The sequence below is a fragment of the Gadus morhua genome, chromosome 14 (assembly GCF_902167405.1).
Source record: "Gadus morhua chromosome 14, gadMor3.0, whole genome shotgun sequence".
Lineage (NCBI taxonomy): Eukaryota > Metazoa > Chordata > Actinopteri > Gadiformes > Gadidae > Gadus > Gadus morhua.
Genome location: NC_044061.1, coordinates 3,682,820 through 3,697,773, shown reverse-complemented (window position 1 = coordinate 3,697,773; position 14,954 = coordinate 3,682,820). Strand labels below are relative to the sequence as shown.

The following is a 14,954-nucleotide window of genomic DNA, read 5'->3' as shown; positions in this document are numbered from 1 at the left end:
AAATGCCGCAGTCAGCGATTTTCCCTCCCCGTCCTCCCCTAACCTCCGGCTATATATGAGAGAGAGAGAGAGAGAGAGAGAGAGAGAGAGAGAGAGAGGGAGGGGGAGAGAGAGAGAGAGAGAGAGAGAGGGGGGAGAGAGAGGGGGGAGAGAGAGAGAGAGAGAGAGAGAGAGAGAGAGAGAGAGAGAGAGAGAGAGAGAGAGAGAGAGAGAGAGAGAGAGAGAGAGAGAGAGAGAGAGAGAGAGAGAGAGAGAGAGAGAGAGAGAGAGAGAGAGAGAGAGAGAGAGAGAGAGAGAGAGAGAGAAAAAAAACTTGTTTGCTGATTGGGTAAACATTCATTTACCCCCAGCAGTCAAACGTGAAGTTAATCAAAGTGATTATCACCACCCTCTCCTCCTGGCCTCTGTTTCGCCAGCGTACCGTGTGAACACGTACAGGCACCGCGCTCTTTGAGACATCTGGATGGGCGTTCTCTCCAATGCACTCGTACAGTACCACACAAAATGTGGCCCTTAATTAGGTTTTTAGCTTTTATTGTATTTTTGGCATCTTTGTTTTCGCTTATCTTTTTGCGGCTGTAAACACCGAAAGATTTATAGTTTTATCTTATCATGTCTTAGGATCTTTGTCCTCGTACAGTCTCCTGGATTGGTGATTCATCACTGGTGGGTCGCAAACTATACTTGGGTCTTTTTGACTGGGTCGCAGAGCTTATGCCAAACCGTAATCTTTAGAATGAAGTGCATGAATAACTCATGATTCAATGATTTTTCAGTGGCTTGCTCTTTCATTAAATTCAACCCGAATTGTACCAGTGTTTTCTTCACTCAATGTTCAGCAGTACATGAAGGCAATGCTGATTACTGCAACATTAGCAAATAGTCTTTTTTTCTTTGGGTCGTGACTTAATGACTCATGTGTTTCACACACGTGGGTCCTGAAGTGAGACCCATTGAGAACCACTGTCCTAGATCAACTTAGGTTAACGTGGTCTTAAGGAGAGGGCGGCATGTGGCTCAGTAGACAGAGCGGATTGACCGGTAACGGGAGCTTAGACACCTCACCCTGACTGCTCCTGACGAGCTGGCTGTCGCCTTGCATGGGTAACACAGCGTGTGTGTGAATGTATGAATGTTGGGCAATATTGTAAAGCGCTTTGATTGGCCACTGTTAGAAAAGCGCTACATAAATGTAGTCCATTTATCATATGAGAAAGTGCGCAAAATCATATTATCAGCTAGCGGGAATCACAAATCCTCAGGTGATGTGTGATCCTACGTATTCTACAGCTTAATGAATTATACACTGCTGGACGAGGCTGTGTTTCAGGACTCAACCCTGTTCCTCACCTCTCTCTCTCTAGGGGAGGAGCTTCAGGGAACGATCAAAGTCATCAAGAACAAGAAGGACCCCCGGTCGCTGCTGGTCACGCTGAGTCTCCGGGACAGGAGGCAGACCTACATGCTGCAGTGAGCGTGGGAGCTGACGGGATGGGGTCTGAGAGGATGACTCTGAATACTCCACCTTTAACCCGTAGGACTGAAACACAGGTGGAGATGGCATTCTACGTGTTCTTCCAGAGATGGTGTGTACTCAAAGTATTAGCATGGACCACACACACACACATGCACATGCACACACACACAAACACATGAGCACGCAAACACACAAGCGTGATTTCAGATGAGTGAGCGTGATTTCAGACGACTGGAGGGACGTTTGATCACAGGGATCTAAAGTGTCAAAGGCGATTTGTTCTTTTTAATAAAGATTTATAATGCAGAATCGTGTCAGTGTGTAATGGATGTTCTACAGAGGATGTTATGGCTATTCATTAATGAGTTCTTACCAGCGCTTCACATTGTTGATTGATTGTACTCATCGGATAAGGACACGATGGATCTTTACGGATTACGGATTACTTAAAATGAAACTTTTACACTTAGAGTATTGTTTTCAATGAAAGTTATTTTGCCAAAAATGTAAAAAATCTATAAAAAATTATAAAATATTAAATTCATTGTCATGGTTAAGACAAAAATGAAACAGTTATGTAGGTGAACATGGATTTTTTTTTGCATTTAGCGCTCGTAGCAGAACATAAGAATTTAGCCGTTTTTGCTTTTATTGTTTCAGTCAAGAACAAAAAAGCACAATAACGACCCATTTTGCTTTCACTTATCACACTAAATGAAATACTATAAGGTTGAGACGTGATTCAGAGTCTCTGTCTGTCAACGTTGTTAACCTCAGATCCAGCTGATCAGTTTTTATTCCCAGGTGGCACAAAGCCTGGACCGGAAGCCAAAAACAAAAAGGGGTGGAGTTACGTCTTGTAGCCCTACTATATCGTAACAGTAGATATTTTACAAAAGAGAAAGCTTCCAGAGGGGAATATGAGTAACAAATTCTACAACGCCCAGTCTACGTTGTTGACTTGAGGCTTTTAAAGACCCAATTTAGTTCAGTCCTAGTGCTGGCAGAGTTCGTGTTCGCTGATTATTGCCATAACGGCTCCCCGCGTCCTGCGAAATGCTTGGTCGAAATTAATATGAAGCGGAAGCAAGTGACACGCCCCCTTCCCCGTATTGATGCAGAGTTAGTGCTTTACTGAACGTGGACTCAGCTAAGCGAAAACAAAGCCTATTTCCCAGGCCTGCTTTTAAACGGAGCGTTTTGGTTAAAACAATGTCAAGTAGATAGTTACATTTAAAACCATTTAAAATTAATATTTGAAATACAGCTGAAGGCCAAATAATTGCTATTGTCCAATATATATTGCCTACTTTAAGTCCTTTAAGCTGTTCTTTGGGAAATGTGATTGCCCCTAAAAGGTGAAATAACATCGAGGTGCTTGTTCTAAGTTCTAAAAGGATAAAAAAAATATCTGCCTAACACTTAGGCGATTTCACTAAAACAATTGTGTGACAAAAGCCTTCATTGAATTATTTGGGTCTGTTTATTAGGTCTTATGTAAAACAGGACTGATTCAATCTCTATACAATTAAAAAATGTAGCTTAATAAAATATACATATAGGTCTATAAATCGATCTCTATAAATCAAACGTAAAGAGAAAAATAACGGCGTCTAAATGGACTTCCAACGCTATCTAAATGTTGGCCCTCACCGCTACAGGCCGCTGTCGGGCCCCGCTCTGACCTTCAGCCAGGGGCCGCTCTCGAGACGCCCACAGACGGATGGGAATCTCATCGGCTTCGATCGAGAGGAGAGCGACAGCGGCAGCGATCCATTAATTACACGGTCTCCTGTAATTAAGGAATGTGCTGTTCATTATTATGCACGGGATAATGCGGGGATGGCTGTGGACGGGAATCTCTATACGGCTCGATACCGAGGGTGCCGTACAATAATACCAGAACCATTTATTTTTTAAATAAGTCTTGTCAGCACGTACACGACTGGTCGAGAGTTGTTGTTTTTTATGCATTATTAACGGGACACGTTCGGGAAGATCAGTGTTTTATTTGCAGGAAGGAAGGCCTTTGGAAAATGAATCGGCCTACAACAGGCGCTAATAATCTAATTGTGCATGCATTGGTCATAGAGTGCGGTATGACCATGCGGCTAAAGCCCCTTTTGGACTGGGGGGGGGGGGGGGGGGGTCTGTGAGGGGAGCGGACAATGGAAGAGGAGCAGAAATCAATTACAATTATTCTCTGTTGACGATGTAATTAAAGCCCAAAGCGGCCGGCTAATACAGCGGCTCAGCCTCTTATCTGTAACGGACGGAGATTTACAAGCTGCGCAAGGGGACCCGTGCAGCGTGCAGAGTGAAGGGCCCCTGGGGGCCTCGGGTCGGTGGCGCGCATCCTCCTCACCCTACGGACACGTGTGAACATTCCTTTTGCAAGGGATTTGTTTTTGAACTAAACGCACCCTTCATTTTATTCCCATGCTGTCCGGAGTAACAGCAGCGTTGCACACTAGATCCCCTTTATTATAGGGATCTAGGGTTTATTCTAGGGTTCTAGGGTTTATTCTAGGGATCTAGGGTTTATTCTAGGGATCTAGGGTTTATTCTAGGGTTCTATTGTTTATTCTAGGGTTTATTCTATGGTTATAGGGTTTATTCTAGGGTTCTGTGTTGTATTCTAGAGTGCTATATGGTTTATTCTCGGGTTTTTTCTCGGGTTCTATTGTTTTTTCTAGGGTTCTAGGGTTTATTCTAGGGTTCTAGGGTTTATTTTATGGTTCTGTGTTTATTCTAGAGTTCTATGGTTTATTCCAGGGTTCCTGATCGGTTTCCAGAGGCAGTAGTCAGCACGTTGCGGTGTTATAACGCATTGCAGTGCCACTGGCCCGTACCCTGGCCTGCTACACTGGATGTAGGTTGCCACCCAATTCTTGGCTGACCACGTGATACCTCTGAGAAGAAGATAACTTGCGTACAAATCTTAACAAATGAGTAGCCTCGGAGGAACCTCGCCCCCCCGCTTTTGTTTTTTTTAACTTCATCCGTGCGCCTCTTGTGACGCACGGAGGAGCGCTGCTGTCCCACTGCCCATGCGCGTACAAAACGACGGTTTTTGATTACTACGGCTATTTTTAACTCAACCATTTTCACTCCATTCTTAAAAGCTGCATTGATACTCTAAAGCTACAATTTAAGGCCCCGCTCCACGTGCACGGAGTGAATGTGTTCACACACACACACACACACACACACACACACACACACACACACACACACACACACACACACACACACACACACACACACACACACGGAGTTACACGAGAGCACTATCAAGCAACAGAAACAAACACATCAACTTGTTCTCGATTGTAACTCGATGTTTAGTAAACAACTCCAACACACACGCCATTAACAATGTCCATAGCTGTGCAGACCCCCCACGGGGGTCTATACAACAAATGATCCAAGCCGCACGCACGAGAAAGGCGTACTTTCTCCATCGTTAGATTCCAAAACCCGAACAGCAGAGAGCAACAATATACACCACTGGACTTACGGGTTCAATCACATCCCCACATAAACACACGCACACACAACGTACCTGCAAAGGCTCGGGAACGTGACCCAAACCTGCGTACGCAATATATCCCCGGAGACGCGCGCTTATCAATCAACTTTGAACGAGTCAGTCTGGCGCGCACACGCTCACACTCACACCGCTTGCGCGTGACCGCGAACCTACGGGAGTGCGCCCCCCACCCTCCACCGTCTCCACCGGCTCGTGGGTCCCTTTAAAATCAGAATCCAAGGCCAATGATTTATCAAACTCCTATGACCAAGAAAATGTCCCGCGAAGGGCACCTTGCTGCCCCACTCTGACGCAGAGCCCGTCTTCTTCCCGCGGAGTAGAAAGCTTTGCGCTCCTGTGAGTCAAGTCGACGCGCAGTCTCTCCTCCTCTCTCCTCCTCCACAGCTGCCTCAGCATCAGTCCGCAGCACAGCGCTCCTCTGCCAGCATGGTGAGTGCCCTACTCTCTAACCCTAACCCTTTTGCGCATTTATTAAGTTTTGGTTTTTTTTTAAACACAGGCTCATGGTTATTTTTATGTCTTACCCCGCAGACACTCATCCGATATGCAGAGTTACTGAGTTAAAGTGCTGTTTGGAGAATGGACTCTGTGCGCTCCCGTCTGTGCGGGATTGGAGCGTTTTTTTGCAGACTTGGGGAAACTTTGCCGCTACTTCATTCGAGCGCCAACTAGCATTTACTATTTTTGTGTCTTTTTCCAGATCTATTTCTTACCTTCCAGTACAAAGGCCAGTCTGTTTACACTGTATGACATCATTATGAGTGCATTCGTTTTGCATAAAAAACGACAACAAAACGGTTAAAGCTGCATTTTCCCATTTCATATTTATATTATCTCAATACTATCACTTGCTACAGATCCAAATGGTTGCAGTTTCATTCTCCTCTGTTGCTTTTATGGTGCTGGTGGTTTTATTTTATGAGAGCTAAATTTAGGGATCGATTTGTAAACCCGCCGGGTCTGGTGAGGCTGTAGCCCTACGCCGGGGTGGAGGGTGTATGTCTGCCGGGGAGGGTATGGAGAGAGGCCCGGGAGGGAGTATGTCTGCCGGGGAAGGAGCAGAGAGAGGCAGAGGAGGGTGCAGAGAGAGGCCGGGGAGGGTGTATGTCTGCCGGGGAGGCTTCAGAGAGACGCCGGGAGAGCCAGCAGCCAGCAGCTTGTCTATTGCCCATAAAGCCGCTGGATGTGCGAGGTTGAATGACATGCGGGAAATGGGGCGTAAAATTAAAGAATCTTGCAGAAACGCCGAGCAGGGGAAAGCAAACCCCCCTCCTCCCCCCTACACACACACACACACACACACGCACACACACACACACACACACACACACACACACACACACACACACACACACACACACACACACACACACACACACACACACACACACACACACACACACACACACACACACACACACAGACAGAGAGATACACATACACATACACACTGACTGTGAGCAGAAACCAGGGACATCCATGAAGTAAAAACAGGCGAGTGAAAGCGCTTCGGAAACACTTAAGTGGGACAAAACAATGCGGCAGTTTTACAATTTTAGCAAATCCTAAGATTCAGTTTCTCTAGAATAAAAAACACAGATGTCGACTCTGACCATCCCGCCATGAAAGGTTTAAGATAACGCTTGTGAAGGGTTTTTTTTTCTTTGTTTCTTATTTCATGTGTGTGTTGGATATCTCTGGCTGATCCTCATCCATCGTTCCCACACCACAGGATTACTCCGAGCAGAGAGACATGTCCAAAGCCCCGGCCCCCCCCGGCCCGACCGGCTACACCCCCCTCCCTACAGCCCGACGGAGCCGTGGGACTTACGGCACAAAAAACCAGAGCTGTGCGCCTCGTCCCACCACTCGCACCCAGCGCCCCAGCCGCCCCCCGGCGCCGAGGGCCAAACTTTTTGTCCGACGGCGGATAATAAACTCGGGGAAGCCGAGACTACCAAAGTGTATGGGACGTTTAAAAACGCGGCGCCGGCGGTGCCCGGCTCCGTGGCCTTCCGGAAGGACTCCTGCGGCTCCACCGGGGCTTTGCTCGGGGGCTCAACGTCAGCCTCCCAGGGCCGGGGGACGGCGGTCCATTATGGGGACCCGTTACGCAGCGACACGGATCAAAACAACGCGTCGAGCAACTGGACTGCGATGAGCCAGACCACCATCATCCTGGGCACGGATGGCAACACGTCTGTGCAGCCCGTGGCGTTGGTAAGTGATCGGGAAAGAGTTTCACGCCGTATCAGCCTTAGATTGGATCATCCGGAACCTGTCCAGGCAGAGCAGGTGTATTCTGGCTTCGATTTAGCCTTTACACGCGTTCGTCTAAATGTAGTGTTATTATGTGGAAACCTGTCATCCTGTAGTAAATAATCCACGCCTCCGCTCCATGCCTACAATAGATCTGATCACTCCATGGCTGCGGAACATCGATTCGTTGAGCGCATTCTTGCTCCTGCATGGCGCTCTTTTTTCATTAATCCCGGTGTCGGGTTTCATATTTGTGTCCAAATCAATTCCAAAATCCACCAGCTATAAACGCTCCATCTCTACAAAGGGTTTTACGCATGGCTGCTGTTTAAACGATAAGCGCAGGCTTTACCGCAGGTGGACGCAAGGCAGTAGTTTGGTGGATTTGGTTCCGTGGCGTTCAAGCCACACAATTTATGAATGGTTGTAATTTGGACACGGTCTCCGTGTCTGCATTGCGCCATGCGTGTTGTGTCTGGGGAGGCATCCCCCAAGACGCACCCTGCTCCCGCGGGACCGGACCCGGCTGTCCCTTACGCTGCGTAGTAATGTGTGTAGTAATGTGTTACATAATGTTGCGGATTCTACCCATTGTTGCAATCCCCAAGAGGGGCATTCCTCCTCCCCGTGCGCGCGCATCCACCCGCTCGATGGAGTTGAGAAAACGTGCACGCGTCCCGTGGATCTGTAAAAGCTGCACCCACTATAAAAGCTGAACCAACTGTAAAAGCTGCACCCACTGTAAAATCTGCAACCACTCCGCCTGGGAGATGATGTGTAACAAAATAGCTTTCTGCTCAATGTGGGTTCATATTTCTGGTGCATTTGGTTTGAAATCCAAATTAACTTTTTCACACAATTATAGAAATTGGAAGGGTTTCAAAATTTTCCCCGTTTTCGTTTGTTGCATTTCGTTGTTATCACTTAACAAACCACTCAGAAAACGGAGCTTTTCGGTATTTTGGTTATACATTAAATGTGGACCGAGTGTTTCCTCAGGCTGACTCTGTTTTTCTCAGGCTAACAATGATGACGATGATGAAGAGGGGGATGAGAATAAGGAAAGAGGAAACTGGACCAATAAGATGGATTTTATTCTGTCCATGGTGGGTTACGCGGTGGGCCTGGGGAACGTCTGGAGGTTCCCCTATCTGGCCTTTCAGAATGGTGGAGGTAAGATTCTAGCTGGTCAAAAATGTGTTGCCACAAATTAGGCCTACAATAAAGTAAAAACTAAACCAAAGCATCAGCGTGGTTTTAGCCCCTTGGTGACTTCCAAAGGGATGAGGGCCGTTGGAGTCGCTTGTCTGTGAAATGGTCTCGTTTGAGGCCTATTTGGAAAATAAGCAAAATAGTTGTAACATATAAAAGCCCATTATACTCCTCCCACAGACAACGTCATTAATAAAACTGCACATATGTATCCTAACGCTGATGATGCAGAACATGTAGGCCTACCTCCAGCTGGTGATAGGCCTTCGAAAAAGAATAAATACATGGGAATTGTTATTATGGCTTATATTAATATAATTATTGTTTGCTGTAATCATTTTTGCTTTTTTTTTAATTGACTATTATTGACACATTTCTTGAGGCAAAGAAAGCGAATCACTTCTTTTCAAAACCACATCTGTTAAATAATAAATAACAATAAGGTAAAACGAAAAGGCTCCTTGCTGTTAATGCACAAGTCAAACTTAATCCGACATTGATTCGCTAAATCCAGCCAGGTTTGTGTGTTTCTTGCAGGTGCATTTTTGATACCCTATTTGACTATGCTGGGCATTGCCGGGATCCCCATCTTTTTGATGGAGGTTTCCCTCGGCCAGTTTGCCAGTCAGGGCCCCGTGTCAGTATGGAAAGCCATCCCGGCACTGCAAGGTAAACTGCGCTTTTACGCACAGAGCTCCTGACCTGTAATCACATTTAAACCACTGTTTATAACCAGGCTCTTCTATTTGCTTAAGAGTAATTTATACATTTCGTCTCATTTATTTATTTTAGGTTGCGGGATTGCCATGTTGATAATATCTGTCTTGATAGCCATTTACTATAATATTATAATGTGCTGGACACTGTACTACCTATTCGCTTCGTTGAAGGGCTCACTGCCATGGGCTAACTGTAGGAATGACTGGAACACAGTGGAATGTAAGGACAAAGACATGCTCCTATTAGGTAAGACGCACACACTCACACTCTCACCACACACACCACACACACACACACACACACACACACACACACACACACACACACACACACACACACACACACACACACACACACACACCACACACACACACACACACACACCACACACACACACACACACACACACACACGTGCGCACCAATTGCACCTCTCCACAATGCGCAATGCGTCATGCCTCCCTCAGCTGAGATGTCTTACAGACCTGCAGTAAAATGAATAATGACCCGTGATGCAGTGTTTTGTTTCTGCTCAGCGTTGTCCTCTTCCTTACGCATGAACCTTCAGATCAGTGGGAACTCTTTCACCTTCCCTTTTCTGCGCGTATATGCAAGATAACTTAATTACCGTCAGAAACCTCACACTATGGCTACTATATATAAGGCCATGAGATTCGTGTCAATCGTATATGCGTTATTTGCAACCGAAGTGCATGTTTGTAAAAAGAAAAACATATTTAAAATAAGAATTCGTTTTAGAAAATTCAAATATGATAATATGCGGGTAAATTGTTATTAGTCATGTTTATCACTGCTATTAACAAAGGCTTATTAGTTCGATAAATTGCAGGCTAGAGCAGGATGAACCTATATCGATTTAATTGGGAAAATAAATGACACGATTCGATAAAAAAAAACTATCCTGCTTTTCTTTTCTTCTGCGAATTCAGCACAAAAACTGCTTGCTTGACAAATTTACTGTACCGTGGTTCTGCAGTACCGCAGTGGTCCCGAGACAGACCTCTTCTGGTCATGTTCTGCAATTACACCTCCTCCCCCGACACACATGCACACGCACACGCAAGCACACAGACAAACAAACAAACCATCAACTCTCTCTCTCTGTCCCTTCTCTATGTTGGTCATCATGCTTTTGTCTATTTTAGAGTTAATAATGTGATACATAAAGATATGCTTATTGTTAAAAAGGCCACCTGCCTATTTTTAGTTACATAGGCTATTGTATATTTCGCCTGGGGAAAAAACAATCGTATAAAACACCACGTAAATATTAATAAAATAATAGATGCTGACCTACATTCTGTATTTACATACAGGCTCAATGGTTCAGTCACAATATTATGGCACATTTTTTCCATTGGAAAACGTGCACATGTAGGGCTTTGCCATTTACTTTTTTTACATTTAATACAGACATTTTATCAGTTTGAATTTGAAAGCGAGGAAAAAAACACCAAACCATGTATTTGAAATGCTTCTAGGTTAGGTTTCGATAGGCCCAGGCCATGATGCTCTCAGATGCTCTGTTATGCTGTAGGTCTGGCCTGTGTGTCATTCTCTGATTGTCTGCTTATTTTTATCGGAACAGGACACCTGCATCCTCCGCCGACAGAAACTTTTTCATCCGTAAAGAACACTTCTTCTGTCTGTCGGCTAACGCGGTCGGAAACCTGACTAAAACTGCCTCAAACACCACCGTGGACCCCAACCAGACCTTGTGAGCCCCAGCGAGGAGTATTTCAAGTGAGTCGGACACAGCAGATATTCAACACCGGGTTAGCCTATATGCCTATTGTATTGTTGGGAAAAAAAGAATAGGTGTTAATGTGGAGGCCCCTCGCCCTATTCTTAATTTTCTGTCCGTGCGGGTCCAGCAGTGGCTCTTGGGACTTTGAGAAAAGAGAATCCTTGAGAACGAAAGCGTATCAGAAACTCCAATATGTTCTCAGTTTCAGAAGGAATATATTGTATTGGGATTCACTTCTTCATGCACTGACCCTCCTGGCGTTGTGCTTCTTTTATGTGGAGAAATTAGCCAACAGTGCATGATGCACAGGTCCATGTTTCTGACAAAAATTTTAGTATTTGCACCTTTTAATGTTCATGTGCCGCATAGAAAGCAATACATTATTTATGTTCATTTTATAATTTTTCTCCAAATACATTTTAAGCCGATGAAGGGGGTAGCCTATTCATCTGAAAAAAGATCAGGGGGTAGGCCTACACTAGTAGAAAGAGTTTGAGAACCACTGCTCTGACCTTCCTACAGATACAACGTACTGCACATTTCCAAAGGAATTGAGTTTCCCGGTGACATCTCGCTGGGCCCTGGCCGGGTGCCTGTTCCTGGCCTGGGTTATTGTCTACGCCTCTTTGGCTAAGGGAATCAAGTCATCCGGAAAGGTGCGTGGTCAGCGCATTACTCCTTCATCTGTTGTTCTCCTCTGTGGTCACAGGGGGCGTCCATGTACGGAACTCCTTAGTTTTATTTCTTGAGCCAGTGCTGCCCTCTAGAGGATTCGACAGGTTATTGTAAATGCACCAGTTTGCCGCAAGGCCAAACTGTAGCAGATCCAACTTGTTTCTCATATTACAAGTCCAAACGATATGTATTTTGAGAACTAGGCCAAACGTAATTTATTCCAAATCCTATTTATCCAAGTATATTGGTTTACCAACTAATGTATGCCTTAAAGTGACCTGCTCAAACGGTTTCCACATTTTTATTATTTAAAAAAAAGGATACCTGCACTTTGTTAAAATATAAAATTCATTTCTAGATGTTTCTGAACGTGACACAGAACTCAGGGATTAACTACCTTGTCCTGTTTGTTCTGTTTGCATTGACTTTAGCATTTACTTTAGCATCTCTCTTTGTTTTCCTTAGCGCTATATGTATTTGCATTATATTGTATCTTATCCTGTGTCTTCCACTGCTGCTGTGCTGTTATAAGGAATACCCCCTCCTAATAATTAATAAAGTTGCATCGATCTATCTATCTATCTTCTCGGTACTTGTATTCCAACCATCTGTTTTATTTCTCCCTCCTCCCCCTGCTGGCCAGGTGGTGTACTTCACGGCCACCTTCCCCTACGTGGTTCTGGTCATCCTGCTGATCAGGGGCCTCACGCTCCCCGGGGCCGGCGACGGCATCCTCTACTTCATCACCCCCAAGTGGGAGAAGCTCATCGACGCCAAGGTACCCTGGACACTATTCCCTATGCCTCCCAGATAAAACCAATAAAAGGATGCTGACAAAGTAAAACGGTTCCATAATGATAGATAATATAGAGGTTTGCAAAAGATTAGCGAGATACCAATGCCTGTGTTCATCTCGGTTCTTGACTGTCACACATGATGACAAACATCTGACCAGTGTGTGGATCTGCTCCTCCTCCTCATCTTCCTCCTCCTCATCCTCCTCCTCCTCTACTTACACCTCCACCTCTTCCTCGGCTCCTCCCCCTCCTCCTCATCTTCCTCCTCCTCCTCCTCCTCCTCCACCTCCTCCTCTACTTACACTCCACCTCTTCCTCGGCTCCTCCCCCTCCTCCTCATCTTCCTCCTCCTCATCCTCCTCCTCTTCCACCTCCTCCTCTACTTACACCTCCACCTCCTCCTCCGGCTCCTCCCCCTCCTCCTCATCTTCCTCCTCCTCATCCTCCTCCTCCTCCACCTCCTCCTCTACTTACACCTCCACCTCCTCCTCCGGCTCCTCCCCCTCCTCCTCTTCCTGCTCTTCCTCCAAATCCTCCTCCTCCTCCCCCTCCTCCTCCTCCTCCTCCCCCGTCCTCTGCTCCTCCTCCTCCTCCTCCCCTTCCTGCTCTTCCTCCAACTCCTTCTCCTCCTCCACCTCCTACTCCTCCTCCTCCAATTCCAACTCTTTTTCCTCCTCTTCCTTCTCCACCTCCACTTCCTTCTCCTTCTCCACCTCCTCCCCCTCCTCCACCTTCTCCTCCTCCCCCTCCTCCACCTTCTCCTCCTCCTCCTCCTCCCCCTCCTCCACCTTCTCCTCCTCCTCCTCCTGCTCTGTTTTAGGTGTGGAAGGACGCTGCCACCCAGATCTTCTTCTCCCTGTCGGCCGCGTGGGGAGGCCTTATCACTCTCTCCTCCTACAACAAGTTCCACAACAACTGCTACCGGTAAACCATGTGCCCACCACTGCCCCCTCTGTCCATAACAAAACACTACTCATTTGAGTTATATTGCAAGCTGCTTTCTTTTTATGTCTCTAGTTCTTTTTCTATTCGTATGTTGTGTATGGGACAGATTGGAATATGAAAACCTCGACAAGAAAATGAACGATAACTTTTTATGAAGTTGTAAAAGTACAATATATGTATTGGCCAGTAGGTGGCACTGCTGAACCTCTCTCCCACCACGGCTAGAGCATGTGTTTAAATCCGTATCCTTATTTAAAATGATCATGTGCTTCCACAATGAAAAGAGCGTTGAGCATTTTGCTTTATTTTCCTTTCAGGGACACTATAATAGTGACCTGTACAAACAGCGCCACCAGTATATTTGCCGGCTTCGTCATCTTCTCAGTCATAGGCTTCATGGCGCACGAGCTGAAGGTGCCGATAGAGAAGGTGGCGGACGAAGGTAAGACCGCATGATGTCACACCTAGGTCTGCCGCACACGGACCACTGAGTGTGCGTGTCTTGCAATGTGCGTGTATTGGTAATGACAAACAGGCCTAGGTTTCAAATGATGCATCGCAACACTATGAACATGGATGGACTATGAATAATTCCCGTGAATCCAGGATTGGCTCAGTCACCTGAATTAAATCAACCACAGTGAATTGACCAAACCCAAGTTGGCAAAGCGAACAAAAGGAGGATACATTTTCTGGACGAACAACCCAGGGGAGACAGCATCCATTCATCAACACTTTTCATTCATAGTGGTTTCTTTGTTTTATAGAGAGGATAATTGGATACCCAATAATCATATTCTGAGGTGCATTACTGACCATTGTTTCTTACTCTTTGAAAAAGCACCATTGTTCTTACACGTATTCAATATTTTCAATATAAATAAACTACGGGAAAAGTCTATTTTAATATTACTTATTAATCATACTTTTTCATAAATGTTTGAAATACTTCAGTACTTGAACTTTGCTTGCGTGTGCGTGTGTGCGTGTGCGTTTGTATATGTTTGTGTGTGTGTGTGTGTGTGTGTGTGTGTGTGCGTGTGTGTGTGTGTGTGTGTGTGTGTACGTGTGCGTGTGTGCGTGTTCTTTTGCTTGTGTGTGTGCGTGTGTGTGTGTGTTTGCGTGTGTGCGTTTGAGTGCGTGTTTTTGTGCGTGTGTGCGGGTGCGTGTGCGGTTGCGTGTGCGTGTGTGTGTGTGTGTGTGTGTGTGTGTGTGTGTGTGTGTGTGTGTGTGTGTGTGTGTGCCCAGGCCCAGGCATAGCGTTCGTGGTTTATCCCGAGGCTCTGACCCGTCTGCCTCTCTCGCCGTTCTGGGCCATCATCTTCTTCCTCATGCTGTTGACCCTCGGACTGGATACCATGGTAACCTTCCAACACTATCTCTGCATGCACATACAACACACACACACACACACACACACACAAACACACACACACACACACACACACACACACATACCGGTAGGCAGAATGGTGCTTTTGTGAGCATGTTATGGGCTACCAGGCTGTGTGAATGAAACAGGAGAAGAGTGTTTGATACGAGCTCAAGG

General features: G+C 45.9%; 2 protein-coding genes across 2 annotated transcripts in view; both read left to right on the top strand.

Annotated features, from left to right (window-relative positions):
• Window positions 1-1,786, top strand: part of prmt3 (protein arginine methyltransferase 3) — a 44,437-nt gene extending 42,651 nt beyond the window's left edge. The window contains exon 16 of the mRNA XM_030377158.1: window positions 1,365-1,786. Within this exon, the coding sequence (XP_030233018.1) occupies window positions 1,365-1,474 (110 nt within the window). The 3' untranslated portion in view covers window positions 1,475-1,786. The remainder of the gene's footprint in view (window positions 1-1,364) is intronic.
• slc6a5 (solute carrier family 6 member 5) overlaps window positions 1,492-14,954 on the top strand; it is a 21,780-nt gene continuing 8,317 nt past the window's right edge. Inside the window, 17 exon segments of the mRNA XM_030377454.1 lie at window positions 1,492-1,586; window positions 3,139-3,271; window positions 6,763-6,816; window positions 6,818-6,865; window positions 6,867-7,250; window positions 8,309-8,462; window positions 9,039-9,170; window positions 9,294-9,467; window positions 9,893-9,905; window positions 10,830-10,954; window positions 10,957-10,984; window positions 11,511-11,559; window positions 11,561-11,644; window positions 12,307-12,441; window positions 13,281-13,384; window positions 13,723-13,847; window positions 14,654-14,766. Of these exon segments, the coding sequence (XP_030233314.1) occupies window positions 1,492-1,586; window positions 3,139-3,271; window positions 6,763-6,816; window positions 6,818-6,865; window positions 6,867-7,250; window positions 8,309-8,462; window positions 9,039-9,170; window positions 9,294-9,467; window positions 9,893-9,905; window positions 10,830-10,954; window positions 10,957-10,984; window positions 11,511-11,559; window positions 11,561-11,644; window positions 12,307-12,441; window positions 13,281-13,384; window positions 13,723-13,847; window positions 14,654-14,766 (1,950 nt within the window).